This window comes from Chelonoidis abingdonii, chromosome 26 (assembly GCF_003597395.2).
Source record: "Chelonoidis abingdonii isolate Lonesome George chromosome 26, CheloAbing_2.0, whole genome shotgun sequence".
Taxonomy (NCBI): domain Eukaryota; kingdom Metazoa; phylum Chordata; order Testudines; family Testudinidae; genus Chelonoidis; species Chelonoidis abingdonii.
Window position 1 is genome coordinate 5,613,638 of NC_133794.1, and position 27,488 is coordinate 5,641,125.

The following is a 27,488-nucleotide window of genomic DNA, read 5'->3' on the forward strand; positions in this document are numbered from 1 at the left end:
TACAAAACCAAAAAACCCTTTAATATTTTAGATATAAAACAATTCTCATATCTTACAAAAAATACTACAGGATCAAAGGTTACTAGAAATAGGTATAAAAAAAGTAAACTATAACCTTTAGCACAATTTAAATGTTACAATTAACTGGCCAAATTAAAATATTTGAAATAAAGAATTCCGTTTTGTTTAAAAAATTTAAAAAAAAAGAGTCCAGATAACCTCACAATGCCTCTTTGCACCTCTGGGCTCCTGCATCATTTGGAAGCTGTAAACCATCCAAATAGTGCCACTGCTATTTGTTTAAGCAGATTACAAATAATAAATGAAGTCATGAGGTTGGCCACCTTTCCTATCCCCAAGAAGGCCCCATCTACACTAGTGAAAACAGAACGTATAATTTACAGCTAGCAGTAGCAATGGTGGATGCCCTAGTGCAGCCTGAGACCTGTCCTTTTCCCCACCATCTTGGCCAGCCCTGCTCACAGGTGAAAAAAAAATGGAGACCTGTCTACTCTACGGCTGCACCTGTGGTACATCATCAGTTTTGCCACCATTGGACACAGTCAGAGATGACGACCATTTAAAGGAAACTACAGTGATTCTTAACATGCCTGATAATTTAATTTGCAACACTGGGCTTTCTAATCTTCAGTGGCATGCCGGTCTCACTTTTTCTCTCACACACATTGCTGGTGTTTCTCTAGGTGGAAGCTGCCCTTGGACTGGAACTTCCCAGCAGGCGCACCCATCAGATGGTAGAGCTCACAGAATACAGTGGCTTTCAAAACTGTGAGGCAAGTTTGTTTGTTTGACCCTTTGGTTTTTTTCACCACAGTTAACAATACTTTTACATTAGCCAGCTCTTTTTTATATATACACATATATATAAAGCAACAGTGAGCATCCTTTCTTTTGCATGCATTCAAATGGGTTTTTGCATATAATGCTGGATTTTTCCAATAAACCAAACAAGTTAAAGGTACAGAAGCAGCACACTCCTGGGCTGTCAATCTCACTAGAGACAAAACAAATACATAGAGCTTTCATCAGTAATACTAATGACTATCCAGACATGCACGCTCCCTACCAAGTGCTTCTCTGAGTATTTTGCATCCTCTGCTATTCAAGTTCTATAGCTTGATTAACACTGCAGATTTCTCTTCTGTCCCTGCCATCATCCATGAAGACAAGGCATTAGTGGGTGCTTTCCTCAATCAGTTAAGATATTTAATGTGTCCAGCATGGTAGTATCTGAGTGCAGTCAAGTATGTTAGTGATGTTCTAGCAAGTTAATGGAGGAGGTAATGGTATAGCTCTACTGGAGTGAGAGATTTAGTAGTTTTATTTTAAAATTCATTTGGTGTCTGTGAATCTGTGATTGGTGCTGGCTTCACACTTGTAGACTGAATTCAGTCTCTGGAATAGATGGAGATGGACAAAGCAGGGCAAATTAACCTTACATCAGTGGGCCTCAGCTGTAAACTGACCAATTCACTTCTTCATCTCTCTACTGGGACTTTGTTGGTTCAGGAGTGTTGGGTTCTGCAGTAGTGAATACCTGTCTATTAGGGCAGTGGGCTCACTTTTTACTTAGCATTGGCTAACAATCTTACATAGAACTATTGACACTAATCCCTTCTCTTGATCTGAGGAAGGAAAATCCAGCAAAATGCTCTCCAGAAACAATTTCCACTGCTCTGGACAAGCTTGTGGCCAATGCAGAGGCTGACAGCCAAAGCTGTCCATCGTAATTTGAGTAAAGGATACTGCAGTTCACAAAGTACTAACAAGGTTTGAATATTGGACTAATAGCACTTAATGCTATATGTTATCCATCCAGCTTTGCTCCTGAAATGGAAACTGGGAAGGGGCAAATAGAAGTGAAGAGAGCAGTGAGGAAAGAGGAGGCTGCTATGCATCCAAGTGACCTTTGTTTGTCTTGTTCAGAAGTTTTTTCAGGTCAGACGACATGAAGTAAGGCTTTTCAGATGAACCATCGTTACGTTCCAGGTCTTCCACTATAGGGGGGAAGGAGCAGGGGTTAAAATTCAGAGCTTAAGTACTGCAGAGTTGTAAACACCTCAGACTAGAACCAGTTACTGGGCTTGCCAAGCCCCGTAGGAATAAATTTGTTTTCAGTGCCATTTAAAAAGCAGGCGCTCTCACATCTACATGCACAAACATTTCATGATTCATTTCATGAATTGGATGCTGGGGAAAGTTGCTGTGGTCCCTGTGATGGTCATAGAAGGTGCAGTTAAGAAGTCTAGAGACAGACAAGTGCTAAAAGAACAGATGTAATACTCATCCATTAAATACCCAGTTGAGATGTGGATGCCCTTCTGCTTCTCACAGGCAGTGCAGGTATGTGTATTCTGTCTTTCTTCTAAAGCCCTTGATGTATGCAGCTTCCAAATGTAAAAGTCACAATTACACTTGTACCACTCCCATTTTAAAGACAGAGTATTGGACTCCTGAAGGGAGGCTGTTAATCAACATCTATTCGGAAGGAGCAGGGGGTCTAAAGTGTTTGGTTACAAATCAGCTAAGACAGGGGTTCCTCCTATATGAACAGAACAGGTTCCTCTATACTGCCATTGCCTGGAAATACAGAGATTACCATTACTTCAGGATAGTGTGGCAAGACAATGCTCACTCATTGTTCTTCAGTATAGTGTAACTGCTCATGACTTGATTGTAAGGCAAGTAACTTGTTATTTGTTTGGCACAGTTCACCTAGTGTACAACACCCTTGTCAACATACAGTACATACATAATAATTAGGCCTGTCCCTGGCACAGAATATATTGTTCAGACGCTAGCCATTCAAAGCAGAGCAGCAGCTCCAGCAAAAGTCATAGGAGAATAACAGCCAAAAATCACAGCAACTATCAGCTTCATAGCTTAGTGAAACAGTCCTGGAATATTTTGAGGTTGATGGCATAGTGATGAGGGCACAAGCATCAAAACCCAGCAACTTTTTCCTAAAAGGATAAGACTCAAAATATGGGAACCTTATTTGGATGGGAATTTGTAATGAAGATTTGGCAGTGTTTGCAGAATTGAGTCCTCAAGGAAGAGACCCTTCCTAAATCAGTCAATCAAAATAAGGCAACAAACCCCACACAACATCCTTCTGGTCCTTGATATAGTAAGGAAAATAAGGTGAAGATCCATCGGGTGTTTGCTGGCATATGTTTAGATGCCGAAAACTTTAAAAACTGGCCATCCGTCAAACCTCTCTAGATTCAGTTGTATTATTTCTGTCCACCATCATGCTGCAACACCTCCCAGATGTAGTATCTGCCATTTTCTCTTGCTCTTCCAGTCATTAACACTGGGTACATAATCACAAGATTCTTGTGGCATCTAGACTTGATGGATGGTCTAGTGGCTAAAAGGAAATCATAGTACCTATTTAGGGAGTCCCTTTCTGTTCTGTGTAGCTCAGCTTCAGTTATTTTCTACCCAACTGTCCTGACTGCACTGGGCTGTGAGCTAAGAAGGTGCCAGGATCTTATTTGAAACACCTGGAGGCTATAACCCTGGAAAGCTGCTTTACCCCCTCCATCTTCTTTTTCATGGAAAAATGGGACAAACATCATCTGAACTACCTCAGGAATGAGCAGAGTTCTGTAAGCCGATTACCACAAAGATCCACCATCTTCCGTTTAGTTACTAGTTAAGTGAGTAGCCAACCAGGAAGTGGGGACAGACTGAAAGAATTCTGTATAAGTCAAATTGTACATACGAGTGAAAAGATCAATTAGATTTTTCGACTTTAAAAAAATTATATTAAAAAATTCCTGCCAACTTGTTCATTCCCCAAAAATAACCTCTCTGAAGAGTCAGTGAGAGAAAACAGCAACTACAAGCTTCCTACTTTAAACAGAGCGAATTCCATTTTGGGACACAAAGGTTTCCAGGACCCTCATGGACACAACAACAGATTTGAAAGTGAAGCATATGCCACGTAGTAAAGAAAACTTCAGATCTGCCTGCTACATTTTGCATAGAAATAGTAGTGAGAAAAGTGGTTAATTTCTCTTTGCAGCTAGCTTGGGGCTGAGCAATAAAGAGGAAAATATAGTTGCATCCAGAACAGACTGACATATGGGCAGCTGTAAACTTCTTGATCATTCTACAAATTAGCATCTCACCAATTACAAAGAGAAACAGCTCCCCCACAAATAGAGCATAGAACAGGACAGAGCAAAAGTCAGTCAACTTTTAAGGGACATTCCAGAAGTAGCGATAATGCCCCTTTCATTATAGGCAATTCAGAGTAGAGGAGAATGCAACGTAATTTTTTTAATGAGTGAGATATACACTATCTTGTGTATATATAAACCCAACTTTGGCTTCTGTGGAGGCAGAGTCTCGTTGCTTAGGTTAGCAAAATGTTACCTATCATGCATCAATGGACAGGTGGGACTCGAGCTTCATTCTAGAAGATGATTATGTCAAATGCATAAGAGTCCCAATTACAGTTCCACCCATTTTGCTACAAGAATATTAGTTAGGGGGAAGGAACATGGATTTGATACAGCATTCACCCACTTGCACGGTCCTTCCAAAATCAAAACCCCCTCTACCCTCAAGAATTCCAGAGACAAGCAGCTGAAAATCATGCATCACCAGAGTGGAGCCTTGGAAGAATGCCACACAATTACAGATTGGCTGGGGGAGCACAAGTCTTCTACAGGACACCCATATGTGCTAGCCCTCCCTGCTCAGAAAGTTAAGCCCTATCCTTGGCTATCAGCACTTTTGGATGATTCTAGGCGCCCCTTCAGCAGGATTTCACTCAGCTCGGGGGACATGTAGTAAGGTCGCTCAGGAGATCCATCATTCCTCTCCAGGTCTTCACCTTTTTGCAACCCCAGGAAGATGAAGGAAGTGGCCACGGAAAGGAGGCATTAGAAGTAGTGGAGGAGCAAGGAGAGCAGCATAGCAAAAACAAGAGAGAAGAACAACAGAGGGAGAGAAAAAAAAGGAAAAAACTGAAGTTAGTTGCAATTAGATTCCACCACCAAGATCAAAGCACCAAGAAATTTAGAAAGACTAAAACAGATTACAGAGAGTCTAATTTGAGGCTACAAATTTCTATTGCTACCAAGCATGGTGTACAAGAGCTGCTTGTTAGAGTGGTGATGGGGGTGATGAACAGGGAGAGGCAGAAGAGAATGTCACCGTTTTAGAAATGATAGAAGGAGTTAGCTTTCAGGGGTTCTTCTATCATCTCATTTTATTCAGGGTTTTAAATCACTGATGCCGAGTTGGTGCATGCGCATTTTTGTACACAGCTCTTCGGGAGAGTTTTTGAAGACTTGTACTTCTAAGTCCTTTGGCAGTTTTGAAAGATTTGCCCAAGAGCTCTAAGCCCTGGGCTCATCCTTCCAATTGCAGCCCATGCACAAGAGGCAGCGTTTGAGATTAATGGAGCTGTGATGCAGAAAGCAGAGGAAAGCTGGAGGTTTGCGAGGGCCCATAACAGCCTTTAATAGCAATGAGAAGTATGGGGAAGCCCTAGACTAAGGAAAAAAGTATGACACCTCAATTCTTGGGAACAGGGAGGATGGAGACTGGAGTGTCCCTTTGTGGTGTGCTGCTTTCTTTTATAAGCAGAAGCCATGTCGGTGGAAGTAGTTCAGTAGAGCAGAAGCAAACTATGAAGTGACAAGTACTCAAAGAAAGGTTGCATGAGCCAAACACAACAGAACAGTTCCACAGGCCAGCCCTCTGGGGTGACAGAGGTGTATCCACAAAGTAGTACAATGTAATATTCAACTGAGCATCAAAACCCATACGGCCCAGTTACCTACAGAAGCAAAGGAAGAGGGTGTCCACACACATGGCATAGACGCTGAAGAATCCATGTGCAATGAGATAGGAGCCCACGATCACAGTCTGTAAGAGAAATCAGATTGTCACCTCAATGCCGAACCGAATTATTTTGGGGCAATTCTCTGCCCTGTGTTAGGAGGTCAGACTAGATGATCGCCATGATCTCTTCTGGTCTTGAAATCTATAACCTGATACCAGTATGGAGAGCAAGATGCTGCAGAAGGTCCCATGAAAGAGAGAAAAGACCTGCTGAACTCCACTCACGGTTCCCCCTTCCGTTTCCAGGGGAAAAGAGAAATGGCCCTGCCCAACCTGATTCAGGCACATGGAGGCACAGTAGCACTAGTGAATGGAAGCTGGCCAGGCTTGGCTCAGTGCAGCTGCCTGGAAGTGCCTGTAGGGAGATGTGCTTCTGCATTAATTGGCTGACTCCGCAGAGAAGCCAAGGTTTGAATGGGAAACTGAGAATGAGCTCTCCTTCTTTTACAAAGAGAGACTCCTTGAGGACAGTGAGTAGGGGAAGCTCTCTCTGCTCAAGCTGCATATGTTCTGGAGAAGGGCTAACATTCCTAAAATTCATTAAAAGCAGCACAGAATCCTGTGGCACCTTATAGACTAACAGACATTTTGGAGCATGAGCTTTCGGGGGTGAATACCCACTTCGTCAGATGCATGTAGTGGAAATTTCCAGGGGCAGGTATATATATGCAAACAAGCTAGAGATAACGAGGTTAGTTCAATCAGGGAGGATGAGGCCCTGTTCTAGCAGTTGAGGTGTGAAAACCCAGGGAGGAGAAACTGGTTTTGTAGTTGCAAACCATCACAGTCTTGTTTAGTCCAGAGCTGATGTTGTCAAATTTGGCAAGATGATATGAAGCTCAGCAGTTCTCTTGAGTCTGGTCCTGAATTTTTTGCTGCAGGATGGCACCTAAGAATCTGCTATAGTGTGGCAGGAGGTTGAATTGTTTCTCACTACAGGTTTGTATATTTGGCATTTATTCTGATTGTCCTTTTCATAGAGGACTGTCCAGTTTGGCCGATGTACATAGCAGGGGGCAATGCTGGCTATATTACATTGGTGGACATGCAGGTGAATGACCGGTAATGGTGTGGCGAATCTGGTTAGGCCTGTGATTGGTGTCGCTGGTTAGATATGTGGGCAAGAGTTGGCATCGAGTTTGTTTGGCATGGATTGTCCTGAGCAGAGGTTAGGGCGGCGTACATTACTGGTGGAATATGTTTCAGTTGGCAGGTTGTCTGTGGGCAAGGATGGCCTGCACCAAGACCGTGAAAGTGTGATATTGTCCAGGATGGTTGTAAGATCCCTGATGATGTGTTGGAGGGGTTTTTTAGCTGGGGGATGTATGTTGATGGCCAGTGATGTCCTGGGTTTGGTTTCTTCTTGGGTTTGTCTTGCAGTAGGAGGCTTTGGTCATTCTGGGCTCTGTTGATCTGTTTCCTAATTTCCTTGTGCGGGTATTTCGAGTTTGAGAATGCTTGCTGAGATTTTGTAGTGTTGGTCTGCTTCTGAAGGGGTTAGAGCAGATGCGGTGTCTCAGTGCTTGGCTGTAAGGACAATGGACTCGTGTGATGTGCTCCGGGATGGAAGCTGGAGGCTGAAGGTAGCATAGCAGTTCGGTAGGTTTCGATATTAGGGTTGGGTTAATGTGACAATCACTTATTTTGCAACCGTGGTGTCCCTAGGAAGTTGGACCTCCCGTGTAATTGGTCCAGCTGGGTTGATGGTGGGGTGGAAGCCTGTTGAAATTCGTGTGGAATTTTTCCCAGAGTCTCCTTCCATGGGTTCCAGATGAATGAAGATGTCATCAGTGTAGAGTAGGTAGAGAAGGGCATGAATGGACGCGGGACTGAGGAAGCGTGTTCCCAGGTCGGGCCATAAAAATAATATGTGGGCATGTGTGGCGCCACGCGGTGCCACAGCGTGCCACTGATCTGGAGATATATATTGTCATCAAATTTGAAATAGTTGTGTGTGAGGATAAAGGCACAGAGCTCAGCAGCCAGTTGTGCTGTGGCATCATCAGGGATACTGTTCCTGACAGCTTGTATTCCATCTATGTGTGGGATGTTAGTGTATAGTCTATTAGTCTATAAGGTGCCACAGGATTCTTTGCTGCTTTTACAGATCCAGACTAACACAGCTACTCCTTTGATACCTAAATTAATTGTAAGGCAAGTAAGATACCCACCAGGATAGGGACCCAATAGTAATTGAGAGTAGGTGCAGTGTCCTGAACCACATCTATCCGCTGGGTGAAGAAGAAAAAGGCGAGGATTCCTAGAGAGGAGAAAATCATAATAGAGATATGTTTGTGAGATGCACTAGCAACAAGCAAGAAAGGGCAGCATTATGGGGGGCTGATGAGGGAGGAGGAAGGTGAATTTAGAGATCTAGTAGGGGGATTATGGAAAGGAAGTTGGTTCCTGGAATGGCTGAGGAGATTTGCAAGGGGTTGAGAAGATGCAAGGACATGCAGCTTTCGCCTGTCTCTCTACAACAACAGGGTTCAGGGGGAGGGGCTTAACCGAAGTAAGCCCCGGAAGAGGACTGAGATCCCAAACTTACCAACACTTCCCACGATGAGGAGTTTACCAAGGAAGAGCAGAAAATCTGTGACTTTATCTAAAACAGCCACCCTGAAAACAGAGAGATGTGAATGTCTTTCCATACCTTCAAGGAAGGGGAGGCGGGGGGAGTAAAAGAGACAAAGTGCATCCACGCTCCTCTGTGGTAAAGACAACCCAGGACAGGAGTTGCTAAGAGGCTAAAGACATAATGGTTTGTGCAAACTTAGAGCCAATATGCATTTCTGACCTGATATCTGACAGATACACAGACCTTGGATATCCACAGTGAGAATCAGTTCACACAGGCCTTTGAAATGGTTTCAGATACAAATGCCACCTTTACATATCCCCAGAGAGGCTACTTCCAAGTGGGACTAGAATATCTCCCTGTCCTCTTACCTCTAGCTGCTGCCTCTTATTCTCTATTCCCAACACACCTTCTTCCACAGGTCACCCATCTATCTGTGGTCACCTGTCTATCCGTGGCAAGGCATCCCACGCTGCTTTCATGTATTTGGCTGTACCCACGTCATGCCCTCAGTCAGCTACCTTGGCCAAGCCTGGTAAATAGTAGCCCTGGGGAAGAGGAGCCATTTCCTTGTTGGGTAGTCTTGGAGGAGGGAGGATTCCACCAGTTTCCAGGTTCTTACCTGATAATGTTCCTCATGAGCAGGAAGAATGCATTCTTGGCTGAAGTGCAGAAGTTGGTGCCATAGATGGCAATCTGGGATGGATTACAAAGGAGGACACAGAGAGGAAATAGGGTTACTCAGTAGCAGTCATGGTCTTTTCCAGAAGATTTTGCCCTGAAGCCTAAAGATTGTCACCAAACTGTCACAGTACAGATTAGTCATTCAGAGCCGCATTAGGGTAAAGAGACCCCCTACCCCCTGCCCTTTCACCACACTGCCAGGGCAGAATGTGTCAAGCAGCCATTCTGTCTGAAGCTTGTGCCATCTCTCACTAGTACACAGGGCAGATCTGACCTCCTGATCTTGTGGACACTGCTGGATGTTGGGTCACTAACATAAGACAGCCAATGCCTCTTAAGACCTAAATGAGATCTTCATGGAGCTAGGGGAAGCCAACCATTGATGGGGTGGAAAGGAGTGTTCAGAAGCAGTCCCTTTTGGAGAATCTCAAAATGTACTGTGACCTTCCCCATTCACTAGATATTTGGTGGCATTCTTAAACTGGGGTCCTCACCATGATGTATGCATTCCTGTTCAGGAACTTGATAAATTTTTCCAGGCACCAGAAACAGCATTTGAGACAGGTCAGCAGGAACTTGGCAAACTTATTCTCAGCAGCTAAAAGCACAAGAGACACAGTGGAAAGAGTGTGGAGCAGAAGAGAAAGTTGTTCTTTGAAACAGCAACTCTTCTAGTATCAAAAATCTCAGCACCAGACACCTTGCTCCCTGCAATACCCCTCCAGCCCCCATCCTGTGCACAGTTCCCACCCATATCAGTTCTCCAGCCATTTCTCTTTGCTCCTTTCAGCTTAACCCTATGTCACAGCACCATCACTTTGACAGATGTAGCTGGCAGCTACCTTCTCTTGCACAGATACTTTCAGGAAACATAAACTAATTTTCTCTTTTAGCCATCCACAATCAAAAGCGTCCTCAGAGAAGAAGCAAGCAGCAGTCCCTCACTTCATCCTGGGCATCCAATGTCAGTTTTAGGTTGGGTATTCCAGTTAGCCATAGCCATCACGCCAGTGCAAGCACTGGGATTTTAGTATTCTCATCTGGAGTGAGAGCCCTACCCACTAGACTGTACTACTCCTGTGGACAGAGAAGGTGCTCTGGAGAACCATACCAGGAGAAAGGTCTCATGTGTTGCTCCTGCACTTTAATTCACAGCTCACATTTCACAGTCACTGAAGTCATTTAGTCAGACCAGGACTGTAACAGGGTGTCAAGTGCAATTCTGCACAGAAGTCCAGAGCCATTCTACTGACTCACTGCCAATCAGACCAAGAGGAGTATGTAAGGTCTCTCTGCCCACAAAGGCAGAAAAATCTAGAGAAGAGGGGGTCTGACAGAGAAAGCCTTTAGGAACAGCTAGGCTCAGAAGGAAGCAGAGAGAAGTACCTATGTTTACATTTAGGCATCAGACACAAAGGTAAAGGAAAAGGGGACATTTGAAGTAGGACAGGAATACCATTGGCTTACACGGACCAAATTATTCTGAGTTGTGACTTGACATGGAGAAACCTTGCTCACCTTGTTTGTCCCCCACCTGCCCTTCCCCAAACTGTCCTCAACTGGGTACCTTTCAGCCTGTGATCCAGATACTCCAGAAGCACCCTGATGATCTGGACAATGGCAAGAATCAGAGACCCAAAGGCCAACGAGCCAGTGTGATACCTGCCATGGGGAAGAAGAGGAGAGGACCTTTGATAGATGCAGCTTCTTGGCATTTTTGCTTTTAAGTTATTTCTCCTGTAGCCAACAAGAAAACCCAAACTTCTCTTTGGAAAAGCTCCAGTGCTCACCTGAGTGCCCTGCCGAAGGAGGAGAAGAGGGGGAAAGCCGGCATGTCATCAGGTTTCTTGAAGGCCCAATAGTAGGAAGCAAAGGCTCCGGCTAGCGTGACCTGGCCCAGTGCAATCACAAAGTTGGCGAGCCAGAAGAACATAAAGGCATTATAGATCTGGAAGATGATGAGGTATTTGTGATAGGCCGTCTCTCCCCCATAGAATGCAAAGAGGCAGCGGGCATCTGGGCACTGCTTGGTGATGTTGGTCATATTGAATGTCTAGAGAAAATTAGAGATGCTTAGATATTGCAGAGATGAGGACCATACAAGAACCAAGATAGACAGTAGTTCTCGACAACTCAAAAGCCATTTCTGGAGTTTTGAGTCCAGGAAATTATTTTTCACTTCCCACACACCACGTTCAACCCCAGAAGCAGTTGCATTTCAGATGGGTAAAAGAACTTGTCTACACACACTACTCACTGAGCCCCTGAGAGTACTGTGAAGATTTCTGGTGACTCAACATCACAAGGGCAAGGGGTAAAGGCATGAACTAAGCTCAGGGCACAGAGTCAGGAACTCCCAAGTTCTAATTCTCACTCAGATACAGGATTTCCTTTGCAACCTCAGCCAAGTATGTGCCTCAGTTTCTCCTCTGGAAAATGGGAATATATATTTCCCACTCTCAAGAGGAGCTGGAGATGGACAGGGTTAAGCATATACAATGGTTAAAGGAGGATTATGAGGGAGAGGAGAGCAATCAACAGATTTGAAGAGTGTAAATATGAACAAAGGGTGGGGAAGGGAGGTTATAGTTTAGCTAGCCCGAGAGACTGTCACAGCAAATGGAGCCATGTGGTACTCCAGGGATGGAGGCTACAGTAGCTGCCAAATTGGCTTTTGCACAATATGTCTGCTCAAGAGACTAATCTTATTAAGTCTAACATGTTCAGTTGTGACTATTCAGAGAGCCCCTCACCTCTGGTATGCAGGTCTGCCCAGCATAATCACATTTAGACGTATCGTTAAACACCTTGTAGACAGCCTCATTAGAAGTAGATAAGAAACTGGGAAGAAGCAGTTAAGGGGATTCAACTTTATGAGACTGGACCCAATTCTCTATCTGTCCCATACAGACCTGCTCTTACCATCCTGCTTAACATTTTTTTTTTTTTAATTTGATCATGAGACTGGATACATGTAAGTAAATAATCCCACAACATTTCTAGCCTTCTGAGGGATGTGTGATTTCTGTCCCTACCACACCAGGGGTTCTTTGGAGGTGGAGGAGAGAGGAAGATGGAAGGATACACAGCGGTGCTGGCCCAGTAAGCAACGCAGAGACACACCAGGAAGAAGGTGCACAGAGGAAACACCAGCGATGTCATGATATGACCAACAGCCCTGCCAGGGAACAGAGAGTCAGTAAAAATAACAAAAACCCTCCCATTGCAAGGGAAATCCAAACAGGTTTGGATGGAGGACAAACCAACCAGACAGCAGCTTGCTTTGCAATAGACCCCAAACCTCCCACCACAGATTTGGAATCACCACTGCGCAGCCATCTCTTTCATGGGCCAGAGGGGGAGACGTGGCTTGTGTGTTAGACCCAGCAAGAGTTGGTCCTCGCCACTTCCCGCAAGCGAGCACAGCGCTCCCCGCTATTGCGTGTGGCTGCAGCAGTCCACACAAAGCTTACCTGCTGGCTTCCTTGATGAGCGCAATGGCAATGAGGATCCTCTTGCGGAGGAAGATGAGTAACAGGATGATGATCACCTCCATGATACACAGGATAATCACTGAAACAGAGAGGGGAAAACTGGAGTCATACCATGATCAGAGCACTGGATGCGTGCAGTTTCTTTGTAGTAGGACCCTACAATGCTGGCCCCTAGATATGAGAGCAGCGCACCTTGAAGAGACCACCTCTTCTTCCACAGAGTCCTAAGGAAACCCACCAACTTTGGGTTGGGGTAGCACGATCACTGATACACTGGGTTTAAACTCTATAGAGGCTATGAGCATAGATATCCTCTGTAGGGGACGGGCTACATTTTTTTACAAATAATTGACCAGGCAGTTGTGCAACGTCATTGTCCTCCTTAGACATTGGTTTCTGAAGGAGTTCTCCCTTCTCTCCAGTTCCCAGGCATCCAGGTTGCAAGAGGGACAAAAACTGGCGGCCTTCTCAGCAGCCTCAGCAGAAAGTCAGAGGACTAAAGGGCCATGGAGGATGAATTCTCTTCCTTTACATCCCCAGAGGAGCTTAGGAAAAAGACACATGTCCTGCCACTGCCCATCCTGGTGGGCCTGTTATGGAGATTGAGGATTCCTGTCTCCAGGTGCAGTCAGTCCAGCACTGAAATTCACATCCCCCCCAGCCAGGCATTTCTGCCTGTCGAATGCTGCCATGAACACAGTCCCCTGACTGGGACATCACATACGGAGATATGTGGTGTGATAGACCCAGGCCAGTTGGGAACAGCAGAGTAGTCGAAGGGAGATATACTGGCCACTGCAGAAGCAGTTTTCTGTTCCCTGAGTGACCAGAGCAGGGGCTGCTCCAGGCTAATGAGAACACCTGACTCCAATTAACCTGCTAAGAGTCAGGTGAGGCTGTTAAGCACCTGACTCTAATTAAGGCCCCTCTGATGCTATAAAAGGGCTCACTCCAGTCAGGCCAAAGGGAGCCAACGGAGAGGAAGTGCGTGCGAAGAACTGGGAGCAAGAGGCGTGCAAGAAGCTGAGAGTGAGTAGGCATAATACTGGAGAACTGAGAAGTACAAGCATTATCAGATATCAGGAGGAAGGTCCGGTGGTGAGGATAAAGAAGGTGCTGGGAGGAGGCCATGGGGAAGTAGCCCAGGGAGTTGTAGCTGTTGGCAACCGTACCAGGCGGCACTCTAGACAGCTGCAGTCCACAGGGTCCTGGGCTGGAATCCGGAGTAGAGGGCAGGCCCAGGTTCCCCCCAAACCTCCCAACTCCTGATCAAACACAGGAGGAATTGACCTGGACTGTGGCTTCTACCAGAGGGGACGGTCTCTGGGCTGTTTCCCGACCTGCAGGATGAATCTGTGAGGTGAGCAAACCTGCCAATAAGCACAGGACCCACCAAGGTAGAGGAGGAACTTTGTCACAGTGGGTTCTTGCTGTGCATCTGCAGAGCCCCCATCTAAGACCCCCAGCTCCTATTCTTGCAGGATAGCAGGACTTAAAACCCTCATGATGTCTTACTTTCTAGCCTCTTCCTCCAAGCAAACGAGCACAAGAGATGAGTGTATAGGAGCGCTTGTCCCACAGCCTTTTGTTTGTTTGCATTGCACCAGGTCTAGTAGAGCAGAAGTGAGACTTACTGAAGGCTAACCACGTTTGCTTCAAGTGGAGATAGACACGCAGATCTGTCTGGAATCCCAGGTCCTTCAGGGAAACATCAGAGCCTGCTTCTCCTTTTAGACGGGCATATTCCAGGTAACAGTGGACAATTCCTGCAGTGGAAAGCAGAGATTTGACTGCCTTAGAGTGAAACTGTTAGCAGCCTCTGATTAACCTCATGCTCAGAGTATCTGCTACCCAGCAGGAACTATCCTTAAAAGGAGACCATGGGGAGGGTCTGTCAGCTCTCTGGGACGCAAGAATGAGGAGACTTCAGTCAATGCACATCTACAGGAGCAACTGCTCTCTAACCATTCAGGCGAGCTCCAGGCAAAGAAACAACTGATAACTGGAGAGGACCTCTGGCCTCAGCCCCATACAAACTAGGGTTAAGCGACAGACCAAAAGATGTCAGCCGGTTTAGTCAGGTCTCCCCATCCAACAGATGTTCATGTATGTTCCCACCCTGGTCTACACAAAATGTACATGCTGGATATGGTCCAAACTTGCCTCCTTCCTGGAGCTTACTTAATTCTTATTGTTAATGTAAACAAACTTCTGACTAAGGTTGACTGTTCCTCAGCTTTTCCTTGCAAAACTCCCTGTCCCTCTGCCTCAGAGAGAGATATTCCCATCCTTTCATGTATCCTGGGTTGAAAATAATAGGATCCACCTGCTAGCATAAGTCAGTGGAAATAACTGCATCTTTAGTTAGAAGAGCCCTGCAACCCTACTGCAGTATCACAGTGAAACAGGAGAGACTAGAACACAGACTGAGCGGCTGTGACCTCAGTCACTCAACCAGTCTCGGATAGTTCTGCAGGGTGAATGCAAGAAGAGAAACCCTGGAGCCAGCCTCACGTCAGAGACTCTGAGCTCAACTGCCACTCACCATATCCGAGCACCAAGATCACCAGCACAATCATAACCCAGATCATGATCCCAGCAAGGAAGCGAAGCAGGACAACGAAGATGAAGCTGAACACCATGGCAATCACGAGACCTCTGTGGAGGGGAGAGAGGCAAGTTCATGAGCACAGAATCACACACAGAAATGAGCCCGCATCAGAGCTTCCCATTTTCTGTGCCCTGCAGCTTTGTTCCATTAACTGATTTAGTCTCTTGTTTTTTTCCTGTGAACTTTAACAGCAGCAGAAGGGGCTAAGTTGGCAGCCTTGTTGATTGAAGTCCTCTCTCCCCAGAGCAGATACAACACAAACAGCCTCAGAGCAAACTTCTCGCTAAACTGCCTTCTCTGTTTATTCCTGGAGGAGGGCACGGGAAAGAGGTCTGTCCCCAGTGCCTGTTCAAATCCTTGGTCTCTAGATGGGGGCTACCAGCAATGGGGGCAGTTAGTCCTGGCAACACGTGTCCTGCTACGAACTGGACCAAGACCCACTAAACTCATTGCACGCGAGATGCCCAACTCTCAGAAGTGAATGATTCAGCCACTGCCACATTGGTGGTGGATCAGAATCGGGGATGGGCGCAGAAACCAACAGATAAAGAAAAACGAACTCTGGATTCCTTTCAGATCCCAGACCAGCCAGTCTCTCTAAACTCCTTTATTTTAACATAGTTCCACTACCACCTTTTTACCATCAGCAGAGTGGAGTGGAAAAAGCCTCCCCCACAGCCTCATTACACAGGGGACAGAAAAACCCTACAGCTTCCATAACCAGCAAGCTTTGATACGTATTCATTCAAATGCCGCACTGTTCTCAGCACATGTTCTGCCAGACTCTGTACCCATTAAGCACTAGCGGCTCCTTGGCTCTGTTCCTATACCGCTCTATCTGGAAGGAGGTCGGACATCATGCTCTTTGTATGCATTAGCTCAGGCATTCAGGTCTCTGCTTACATTATTATCCAGTACCAGGAAACTGTGTAATCTTCAAAGATCTTCATGGCCAGTTGTCTTGCTTCCAGAACCACGTTTGCTTTTCTGGAATTAAGAACAGCAGGAAATTGTCAGGGCGGGGGGGGTGAAGAGGCATGTCAGTTTCTGATCAACCCTGCACTCTTTTTAGGTCAACCAAGGCCCTGTCGGTCCCAGGATAAGAATTGTTCTCACTGAACATTCTCAAAGCCACCTCACTGTCTTCCTTCAGATACCCTTTTAGAACTTTGCTGTGATGCCTACAAACACTTTACTAGTGACTCGGCGGTGGTTGTGCCGGTACTCCCCCAGCTGTCTGTCAGTTTCCACCTCTTTCTGGTCTTTATACTTGGACTGTAAGCTCTTTAGGCCAAGGACCCTCTGTTCTGTGTTTGCACAGAGCCTACCACAGTGGGTTCCTGGTCCAGGACTAGGGGTCTTAGGTGCTATCACAACACAAGTAGTATTTCACCATCAAATTATTTACCGTGATACCTTCTGGTCATGTTCTAACATTACCAATTTTCCTAGTGAAGACAAGCCCAGAGGCACCCAGGATACCTCGCCTCAGAGAGGAGGCTCAGAACTCACTTGGCCCCCTCCACCAGCTCTGTCACATTCCTTCGTTGTCCCAGTCCATCTTCAAAGGTCGTGTCGTTCCCAACCATGATGACCCCTTTCTTGGTGTTGATTGCTGGTAAACACCTGCGCGCCACTGAGGGATGAAGCATAAGAGGCACAGGTGAACTTTGGAGAGCAAAGCAGTCTAATCGTCACTTGCCTCATCAGGAAAATCCAGTACCTTCAGGTAAAGGCTAACAGGAAGTGCTTTATACAAGTGTCAATACCACTGACACCATTTTACACATATATGGAAACTGAGGCACAGATTAGGGAAGGAACTCTGCCACAGTTCCACATCAGATCAGCAGCAGAGCTGGGTTTAGAACCTGGCTGGTTCCCTTGCTCTCATCACCATACTGCACTCCCAAACCCAGCAGCTGGTCTGCTCCTGCTCTTACCCAGCAATTTAATGGGGGTTTTGCTCAGTCAGTGCCATCTCCAATACCCTGTCCCAGCTGGTTGGATGTGCCACTGGGGGAAGGAACCCTTGTATTTGCAGGTCTCTTCCAAGCAACCTGCAAGGGAATGAACTGGAGCAAATCCTAGGTAGGGGGACACAGACACATGGAGACCAGCTGGTAGAAACACACCTGTGTGCAAAGCTATCTTGGATGTACATTGCTCTCACATGCTGTTGCACCAGAGGCAACAAACCCTGTCTGAACTTTAACACTAGCCGTATTTAGTTCCCAGAACCCTTCCCAGCCTCTTTTCCTCTGTTCCCCAGTCAAACTCACAGGCTTTGCTGGGAGTGATCATGGACGGACAGTCTCCATCCTTCAGCACTTCTGGGAGGCTCTAGGAGAGAGAGAGACAAGTTTAAATTAAATTCTCAGCCTGAAAATTTCTATACCATTCATTCTTCCTCTGGAGAAACATGCAAGCATCAGGTTAACATCAGAGGAAGAAGAGTCTAGAATGGCACCATACTGGGACCAGTTTTGAATATTTTACTTCTAAAATACATCCCTTTCCTTTAATACAACTCACCTTCTGTGGACTGTCAAATCCTGGGATGCAGAACTGCTTGTAATACTCAAAGTCTTTGGATTGTTTCCTGGCATTCAGGTACGTGAGATACTGGTCTGGGCACTTATTCACACAGATCTGAAAGAGTTCAGACATGCACAGTACTTAAGACTGAAAGAACTGAGTGGGGCTATATAAGATCTAAGTATCATTATTAATCAGAGAGGAGCGGATGAGACAGATGCCAGGTCACTGCTCCCTCTTGGGTGAGGGGCAGCAGTCTGCTAGCCAGCATCCAGCCTCAGCCTACAGTTCAAACGCTTGCCCATCGTGCCATAAAACTCAAAGCAAATCACCAGGAGAAGCCACTCATTTTTGCTCCTGTTCCTGCACCTTTCTCTGTTCAGTATCAGAGGGGTAGCCGTGTTAGTCTGGATCTGTAAAAGCAGCAAAGAATCCTGTGGTACCTTATAAACTAACAGACGTTTTGGAGCATGAGCTTTTGTGGGTGAATACCCACTTCGTCATGCATCTGACGAAGTGAGTATTCATCCACGAAAGCTCATGCTCCAAAACGTCTGTTAGTCTATAAGGTGCCACAGGATTCTTTGCTGCTTTCTCTGTTCAGGCTCTCAGTTGTTGTTGCAATGCCCAGGCACAACCAAGAGAGGGCATTCCACGTCAAGTAGCTCCTCTCCTCCTAAACACTGAGACACAAACACCGGGAGACCCGTGCTCTACATACCTGGCACAATACCCAGTGCCCACCCAGTTACAGGATTCCCTCACGGCAGACTGGAAAGCAACACCCCCTGCTCCCCAGGCGGTGGTCTGCATGTTATCTGCAAGGACATTTGCTAAGAATAGCATGTGGGACACTGCAAAGCTCTTATTTAAAACCTTCCAAATGAGAACAAAGCAGGGGTCGGGGCCCCAAGAGAAGCAGCAACGAGTGGTGTTTGGGAGCGTGAGATGCTGCGGAGAGCTGTGTTACCTGTTTGGTCGGACACTGGAACTCCAGCAACACCAAGGGGCTGGCGCACTTTAGGATGTTGAAGTAAAACAGGAAAGGCTTGTTCCTGCAAACAAGACAACATTTTAGTTTCTGGAATCTTCTGTTCAAGAGGGGACCCAGGAACCTCCTCCCGCACCACCTATTCTGCTTCAGGCCTGAAGTGAGACCCTGCGCTGTGTTGCCCATCCGACTGCAGTGGAGAAGTCACACTGTCCTTCCACAGCCAAGACAGCTGAGTGCTTGCGAAACATTTACAGTGTTTCCCTTTTCACAAACCAAAGAGCTCGAGCAGGAACCTAAAGTCAAATGCTGTGTCTCACCAGGCTGGAGAACCTAATTCCAATCCTGCTCTTTTATCTGGCTCCCTGGCAAGTGAGTCTAGAGGTTTGTGATGTTATTGATATAAACTGGGACCATACAGAACATGGTTGCAACCAAGGTCCTGAAGTGGCACTAAATCTTATGTAAAGGGGGTCATACAAGGTGTCTAAGGCCAGGTTCTGGGTTGCTGGTTATGATTATGCTGTCTGTATGTCTGCATCATTTTGTAGTTGAAGTTATGAGTATTGGCTGTATACTGTCTGTATTTCAAATTTGTGCTGTATTTCTGGGAAAAATCCCAGACAAGTGGGTGTTAGCTCTGCCTAGCCTGCTTGATGGCCCATTAAGAACCATCAGCTACACAACTGACCCATTGACAGGAGGCAGATACGCCTTGTAGCTCAGCAGGGTGTGCAGGAACTTGCCCATGTGACTGCAGACTCCATTTTGCTGTATTTTCCACAGTAAGAACAAAGAAGTGTTCTTACACCTGGAAGAGCCTATATAAGGCTGATGCCTCATCTCTATCTTGTCTTCAATCCTGCTTCTTACCTCTGGAGGGACTTTGCTACAAGCTGAAGCTCTACACAAGGGACTGATGACCCATCCCAGCTGGGGATGTTCTCCAGAGACTTGATTTGAACCTGCAGTTTATTCTATCACTGCTACAAGCCTGAACTAAGAACTTTGCCATTACTGTGTGTAACTGATTCCATTTAACCAATTCAAGCTCTCATCTCTACCTTTTTCCCTTTATGAATAAACCTTTAGATTTTAGATTCTAAAGGATTGGCAACAGCGTGATTTGTGGGTAAGATCTGATGTGTATATTGACCTGGGTCTGGGGCTTGATTCTTTGGGATCGAGAGAACCTTTTTCTTTTATTAGGGTGTTGGTTTTCATAACCATTCTTCCCCAGGCTGAGTGGGACTGGTGGTGATACTGGGAGACTGGAGTGTCTAAGGAAATTGCTTGTGTGACTTGTGGTTAGCCAGTGGGGTGAACCCGAAGTCATTTTTGTCTGGCTGGTTTGGTTTGCCTTAGAGGTGGAAAAACCCCAGCCTGGGGCTGTAACTGCCCTGTTTGAGCAATTGATCCTGAATTGGCAGAACCGCATTGTCACAAGGTTCATCTCTTAGGATGAGAGAATCGCAGCAATACACTTCCTGGCTGATTAGAACTGGAGCTGCCACTTGGAAAATCATAATGACCCACACTTAGGTGTGAATAGAGACTAAAAGGCTGTGTTGCTCAGCCTGGGTCCATAGCCTCTACCTGCAGCTCTAGTAGTCTCAGCTCGTTTGATTAGAGCTTTTCTCAGTTTGCCTAGTCTCAGGCAGCGGCAAGTGGAGGGGGCGGGGTGCTCACACAGCCTGAAAAACAAAAGGTAGCACTGAGCAAATAGATAGGATCGTTGGTGTCCCGCTTTATACCTCATGGGAGCTTGGGGTTGGCAGGGGGGACAGAGGGAAAGGGGCAAATCTCCCCCTTCCTAGCAGCCAGAGGAGGGGAGGGGAGGAGATACAGTTGAATGGAGTTGTAGGGAGCCACGAAATGAAGCTTGTAGTATCTTGAGCCTATATTGCTTCTAGAAGTGTTATGGAGCAAAGACAGGACATTACTCATTGTTCCCATTTAATGGCAAACCAGCTTTCCTGGCAGTCTTTTAAAGGAAGAGAGATCTCAGACACATACTCATTGGGAGTTCCCAGCTGGCCACAGAACTGCCCGCGACTGTCTGTGGGGTAAATCACCTTCCTGGGGTCACCGTGTGTCCATGCTGAGTGGGAGAAAAAAAAGCTACAATTAACCAGGCAACCTTCATTCCCTTCTCCCAACTCACCTGCTGTATCAACCTGCTGAGTCAACCATTGGCCAAGGACCTCCCCCAGTTAGCAAGTAATCTCATATAAACACCCTCCTCCCCAAACAAATTAATGAGGCGGCCTCATCATGGGAAGCCCCACCCAGAGTTCTCCTCTGGGCTGATCTGACATAGCTGTGGATACATGGACCAGTCTCTTCCTCCCTCTGAAACAGGAGCAGACAGAAAACTGAGGTAGTACATGAAATGACAACCTGCCCCCATGAGTTTTCAGTTACCGAGGAGCTAAAGGGATTGTCCCAGGGTGGCTCGGCCCTGTGAACAGACCAGGTCTGGCTCCCTTGTGCCAGAGTAGGTGCGCCCAGTCAAGCCCATTAAAGGGGATAGGGCTCCATGTGGGACTAGGAAGGCCTGTCAGAGCACGGGCAGAGGAGTGACTGGGGCAGGTTGTTCCTGAGGACAGAAACCACAGAGGAGTGGCGCTAACCCTGGGGATGGATCCCTGGAACAAGGGCCCAGGTGCTCAAAGAGCTAACCCTGGTGCCAGCCTTCCAGAAGAAGGGAAACTGGGTGAAACCAGAAAGCTGCAAGAAGCAGGATTACCAGAAACCCCTTGGAGGAGAGGCCACAAAACACTAGGATAGAGGTGAGCTGAGGAACTGGTTTTGTTGGTTTGGACAATAAACTTTCTTCAGTAATACTGGCCGTGGCAGCATACGCTTGAAAGCTGGGGAGGAGCCCTGCCACGTCACAGTCAGGGATCCTGCCTCAAGGAGCAGAGCCGACTCCACCTGCAAGAGGAGAACCATCCCTCCTACCCAGAAACATCACCTGTTAGTGGCTGGGCACTGGGTACTGTGCCAAGTACTGCCCTGTGAGCCCCCGCCCGCCCCCCAATACATATGTAACAATAGAACACAGTAGCCATTTAATCACTTTTCAACCTGGTGTTTTTATCCCAATGCCTTTTTAGGGCCTGTCCCCACCAGGATCCGAGTCTAGAGGTGTTGAGGGTGACAAATGCCACTCTGTTTCCTAAAAAACAGAGAAAGGAAGAGAGGGCCACATGCCACCTACCTACGATTCCCACAACGACATAGCCAACAATGGCAATGACGAGGAGGATACAGCAGATGATGTCAGTGCAGCTCCTGAGGGAGGAAGGAGAAGTAAGAACAAGATCAGGCACTAGCCCCAGAAAAGCATGGAGACTGAGCACTCACTATGACCCCCTGCTTCATCCCAGCACCCCCCTGCAGAGACCAATCACATCCACGTTCTAGCTGAGACGTGGCTCCTGCCTCCAAGGTCTCTGCAGCAATCAGCGTTCCCCAGTCATCTATTCATATTATTGCCACTACAGAGTGTCGGATGAGAACAGGTGAGGAGCACCCCACTCCTATTCCCAGCTGCTGAGAGGCTGCTCTTACCTGTCATGAATGGGACCTTTGAATGATGGGTCATATTTCTGTGGTGTCCCTAAAAAGAAGGTAAGAGGACACTGAGTTAGCCATTCATTTGGAGTAGCATTGGGACAGCAGGGTCAATTTCCCCCTCCTTTTCCTCCAATTAGGACCTGTTATGGAGCTACTTCACACTCAGGAGTAGCAGGAACTTGGCAAATATTGGTGTTAGTTAGAGATAACAAATATCCCTTTCATCGGGTGGCAGCTGATAAACTGAAGCCGGGCAAGAGGAAGTGATTTGCCCAAAGGGACATAGCACATCAGTGCAACAGCCAGGAATAGGACACCATTTTCCACAGCTCTAACTACTTGGCAACATTCCCTCTTTGCCCAGTCTTTGCAGCAACCGGACACAGATTGAGCCAAATCTGGCCCCAGTGGGGTACCCCATGCAGCCCTGGAGATATAACAGAGGGCAGACCATGACCCATTGTATTTACTTTTCAAAATCAGAGTTGTGCACATCCGCTATGTTATGGTGGGGAAGGTGTGTTGAAGAAGTCTGATTCTCAGCTAATTGTCTATTTGTGGCAGTTGAATTTCTTCCCACCAAGAAGAGAAGAACTCAGGAAGCTGTGGGTTAGTAATGAGTTTGGGGCTCTCCTGAGCAGGAGAACTTCAGTTCTATAGACACAGGCAAGAAAGATTCAGAACAGGAAATCACCTCCAACCACCATTTTCTGGGCTGATCCTAGCCATCCCCCAGGAGCAAGGGAATTAAGGAAAATGCTAGGTAAACAATCCAGCAGCACAGAAGAGCAGCAGAGACACAGCCACCCTCACCTGCCTCTGTCACACACCAAATACCAACAACACTCCAGGCAGATCTAAAAATACCAGGAATTCATGGCCCAAGGAGCAGTTCATACCTTACAGCCAGCTCTGTGAGGTTCCAAGGGCTGTATTCTCACCTTTTTATTTTAACACTTCACCAGCTCGAGAACTGCTTGAAGTCACTGGAGCAGGTGGGGAATTTAAAAATAAGAGACAAATTGCTGGAGCCAAAACAATTAGTGATGCTCCTAGGAAGGAAGGAAATGCTGGCCATCCACAAAGGATGTCAGGTTTTCCCCAGTGCCTTCCATTCAAGGATCTCAAAGCACTTTACAAACAAAACATTTATCACCTGTGCCTCAACCTCTCAGGGAGGCCAGTCAGAATCATAATTCTACAGATGGAGAAAGTGAAGCACAAAATGGAAAAATTAATTCCTCAGTCACATGGTGAATCAGCAACAAAACCCAGGCGTCCTATCTCCTTCTCATGAACTCAGCCCAGAAAAGCATGCCTCTGTCTCCTGAAAGCTCCTTCCAAGCTGTCCCTACGTCTTTTCTTTTCTTTCTGGAACTGGCACCCCTCGTTTGAGTGTAGTCCCAATAACGCTGCACAGAGGCAGGAGAGATGCCAGGAAAGTACACCCAAAGCACGGGACACATCGCAGGAGACAAGGTCTGGGAAAAGAGGAACAGATTTAAAAATTTTACTAAAGCTAATGTTAAAAATATATATATAATACATCGGTTGGGAAAAGAGTGTCTGTACATCTGGGTATAGTGCTTAGAGATTATTCACAAATATAAAATTAGTTTTTAAAAGTCTCATGACACAGAGTACACAGTCAGCAATAATAGTCTAGGTGACTAGATTTAACAATACAGTTTAGATATTAGAATACTACATCCTCATCTTGGCACCACGGATAGTGCGGATGGAGGAGGCTGGAAGCGGGTTGCACCTTTACAACAAAGGCCTGGAGACTACCCAGAACCAGGAAGGAAAATAATCTATCAAGACATCACTTCTCTTCTGACATTATAGTGTCCAAGGCTGGAAATAATTCAGTTGAAAACAGTTCCTCAGCCAATTCTTCGAGAATGTTTCCATTTAGCTCCTGGGAATCTTCCAAGAGAGAAAGTCACCAGAAATGTTTTCAGAGCCTCAGAAGAGGCCCAGTGGCCCCTCAGTCAGGTTACCCAGAGCCAGCTCCAGACCTAGGATAGCAAGTTCTATTTAACCTAGAAATCCCTTCTCTCTACAGGCTGCAACCACCCTAACCCAGCCAAGCACTCTTTGGAATTCAATAGCTGGAGCCAGACTGCTCCTTCCATTACCTCCTGCCCTGAGAAGGAGCCAGGCACGGGTCCCTCTCTGAGAAGCCTAGGAGCTGCTGAGATTCCCTAAGAACCAGTGCACAAAGCAGGCATACACAGATGCTTTGAATGTGAAACCAAGTGGATTTTCTGGAAAAAACAGGATGCAAGACTAGCATACATACGCCAGAAATTCCAGCTACCTAATGTACTTACAGCTGGCACTTGTGGAAGAGACATCAGTGTGCAATGTTCCTTCTCCATATCTCTCACCCACCCCAGCTATCTTGTTTGTGGACAGGCAGTAAAGTGATTTTACAAGGCCCCTGTTTCTCTTATCTACAGAGCAGGACTCTTGGCAGCTTTTGAACACTCAGAGCAGCTGCATCCCCACCCCCACCAAGGAGAATTTATGCAGAAGAGTTTATAACAGCAGGTTTGCAGCTCCCACTCAGCACTCAAAAGATGCGCCATTGCCCATTTGCCAGGCTACTGAGATCATCAAGCTCTCAGCAGGACACTTGGCACCCGTGAAATGAAACAACTCTTGATTTCTACTCACTGGATTTCCCTCTTTCAGGGAAAGATCACAATTCACTGCTCAGAGCAAAAGCAGCTAGTAGCCCTGCTTGGAACTAACAGCCTGCTTCAGGCCAAACGTGCAGCCACTCCCTGCTAATCCTGGACTCTGTCAGTGCTTCTATTCAAGTCTTGGACTCCCCATGCCTCTAACTCTGCCAACACACCGCAGTTCTGCCCCACCCTGCTCTTCCAGTCCTGGGTCACTCCGGGGCAGCGATGGCTAACTTTGCTGAAACGTTCACCTCCCTAAAGATACCACACAAGCAACAACTTTGTGGCAATTGGCCCCAAACTAGCCACCCCCCATGAATGTCTTGGACAGCAAGGGTGGGGGTTCTCCACCATCTGTGCTGACACAAGAGGAACTCTGAACCTTTACAGAAAGGGTGAGGGTCACAGAGGAGAACTGGAGGTCCAGCTTCTTAGCCATCAGGGCCAAGAGACTCCAGGGTTAATTTGTGTCCATGGGAGCCTAAATGAGGAGGGGCCAGAGCCCAGGGTGACTCACAAGGGAGTGACAACTTGTCCACACACAAGTCATGCTGCTTTAACTACACCATGGAAAGCAGTACAAGCCAGCTAGTGTTTATACTGATTACAAAGGTGCTTTTATAGCTATTCCCCTGCAAGAAAGGGAATAAGCTCTGTGGATGTAGATACTAGAGCTTAGAGCCTTTTTCTCCATTCAGTCTCAGGGCAGGGCTAACCACAACTGAAAAGAAATGCAGAGGAAAGGCAGCTGCTGTCTTGCTTAGCCACGAAGCTGTCAACTGTAACACTCTGCACCCTCTCTACCCTCCATGGACCTCAGCTGCTTGTGAAGGAGTCTGACTGCCAGACATCCATTAAAGTTCAGGGAGTTTGCTGAGAGCCAGCCCTGTCCATCCCTGCCCAGATTCCACTCCAGACTCTCCGCCCATAATCAGAGAGGCATCCGAGCGCAGAATGCCACTGGCAAAGTCCCAAGGCACCCAGGCGAGGCAGCATCCAATTCCCCAGAACGAAGTGCCGTCCACTGCAGACCCTTGCACACCAGAGCCGAAAGAGAGCGCCAGGCGCAGGAAGGGGCACAGGAGCGGGCATAAGCAGGCCCCAGAGAAGACACACTGGACATTGCTGCACGACGCACACTTTCTTACCGTGTTTGCCATAATAATTCTCTTCGTCTCCCGCCATGCTAGCAACTCGCTGCAGGAGCTCCGCTCACTTCCTTTCGACTCCCCCAATCAGTCGGGCTCCCGTGGCCCCCGCTGGCTGAACTGGTCTAACCTGTAATAGGTATTTAGCAAAAAGCTCCCTTTGCAGGCACTTCGTGTTGCTCTTTCCCACCCTGATTCTGTGGCTAGCTTAGCCCTCTTTCCCCTTCTCTCTGGGTGTGACTATGAGCAGCCAATAACAACAGAAGCCCATTCAGCGAGCACATTTAAAGGAACAGCAACCCTCCTCTAGGATAGGGCTGGGTTGTTGGCCTTGTTCTCCCACACCCTGTGCCAAAGCATGTTAATGCTCCCGAATCAGAACGGCAACAAGGGTGGAAACATCACCCAGGGTGCACGGCAGGGGCCAGTTCAAAAGCAGGGCCGAGGCTCGCTCTTTAGCATCCATGTAGGATCTCTCAAGATGTCCCTCGCATGGAAGATTATCAGATTCTAGCCATCTCGTATGGCCAGGCCTGTGGCCAAGCAGAGCCCTGCACAGAGAAATCCCAACCATGATGCCCTGCACCCCCAAACACACAGGATCTGACCCACTGTGAAGAACGTCTCCCCAAAGAAAGGGGGAAATGAAGCAGTTCTTTGCCTTAGTGCCAGGGCAGCGTGGTGGCACATGGGAGAAGGGAGTCTCACAGACAGGCTGTGAACAGTTGCAGCTGCTTAAACCATAAAAAGGCAACAAAATGGGGGAAGTTTTATTGCTTAACAAAATAAGCTTTTTTACACCCATGCACATAGGTATGGAATGCTCTGAGCTGGGCTCTGACCCCTCCACAGCTGAATTCTCTTCTCTCCTCTCAGTCATGCGCAACAGCAGCTACAGGCCGAAAGTATGAGTTTCTTTTCTTCTGAAAAAGAAACTTTCCTCTCGCAAGCCCTCGATGCAGAAAGTGAGGGGCAGGCACAAGTGGGAGAGAGACGCATATAGACGTGCGCGCACATTTCTATTCTGCTGACGGGCCGAGACAGTGTGGTTGCACTGGTAGAACTGTGTCAGTTCCCGATACAGTCATACTCCCACAGCCTCTAGCACGGATGCAGGTATGCCAAAGTAAAGGTGATTTGCTCCCCTTCCTGTCAGGAATAGCTAGACTGGTTCAAGGCACCTTGGTATCGGGCTAACCAGCTTCACACTAGGTGACTCTACCGACAGAGTTAAGCTTTTGTGTATAGATAAGACCTTAGAATTGTGTTTTTAAACAAAGCTT

At 46.9% G+C, this 27,488-nt stretch overlaps 1 protein-coding gene and 1 long non-coding RNA gene across 4 annotated transcripts; both read right to left on the reverse strand.

Annotated features, from left to right (window-relative positions):
• Positions 1-26,539, reverse strand: SLC44A2 (solute carrier family 44 member 2 (CTL2 blood group)). 2 transcript variants are annotated; one of them, XM_032780446.2, is made up of 22 exons: positions 26,206-26,534; positions 22,359-22,407; positions 22,006-22,079; positions 20,799-20,883; positions 18,762-18,846; positions 17,789-17,905; positions 17,536-17,596; positions 16,766-16,889; positions 16,157-16,240; positions 15,188-15,300; positions 14,277-14,408; positions 12,622-12,721; positions 12,234-12,326; positions 11,902-11,989; positions 10,939-11,201; positions 10,716-10,810; positions 9,643-9,746; positions 9,087-9,160; positions 8,435-8,505; positions 8,058-8,146; positions 5,826-5,910; positions 1-2,018 (listed from the first exon to the last, which is right to left on the reverse strand). In XM_032780446.2, exons 1-22 carry the CDS (start codon positions 26,240-26,242, stop codon positions 1,912-1,914), a joined length of 2,130 nt encoding a protein of 709 aa, XP_032636337.1. In that variant the 5' UTR covers positions 26,243-26,534; the 3' UTR covers positions 1-1,911. The 2 variants fall into 2 exon arrangements, with proteins under 2 accessions (XP_032636337.1, XP_032636336.1); XM_032780445.2 differs by lacking the exon at positions 1-2,018 and adding an exon at positions 2,025-4,870 and having other exon boundaries at positions 26,206-26,539.
• On the reverse strand, positions 23,582-24,757 carry LOC142045994 (uncharacterized). Of its 2 annotated transcripts, none has more exons than XR_012654918.1 (2): positions 24,701-24,757; positions 23,582-23,845 (listed from the first exon to the last, which is right to left on the reverse strand). It is a non-coding gene; the product is annotated as an uncharacterized LOC142045994 (long non-coding RNA). The 2 variants fall into 2 exon arrangements; XR_012654917.1 differs by lacking the exon at positions 24,701-24,757 and adding an exon at positions 24,506-24,692.
• Positions 26,540-27,488: the final 949 nt, after the last annotated feature.

Excerpts from the sequence above, each read along its gene's own strand:
- SLC44A2 (XM_032780445.2), bottom strand. The coding sequence starts at position 26,242 with ATGGCGGGAGACGAAGAGAATTATTATGGCAAACACG. Across the intron at positions 17,597-17,788 it reads GATTTGACAGTCCACAGAAG|AGCCTCCCAGAAGTGCTGAA; the intron begins GTGAGTTGTATT and ends TCTCTCTCCTAG. Across the intron at positions 5,911-8,057 it reads ACTATTGGGTCCCTATCCTG|ACTGTGATCGTGGGCTCCTA; the intron begins GTGGGTATCTTA and ends TTTCTCTTACAG.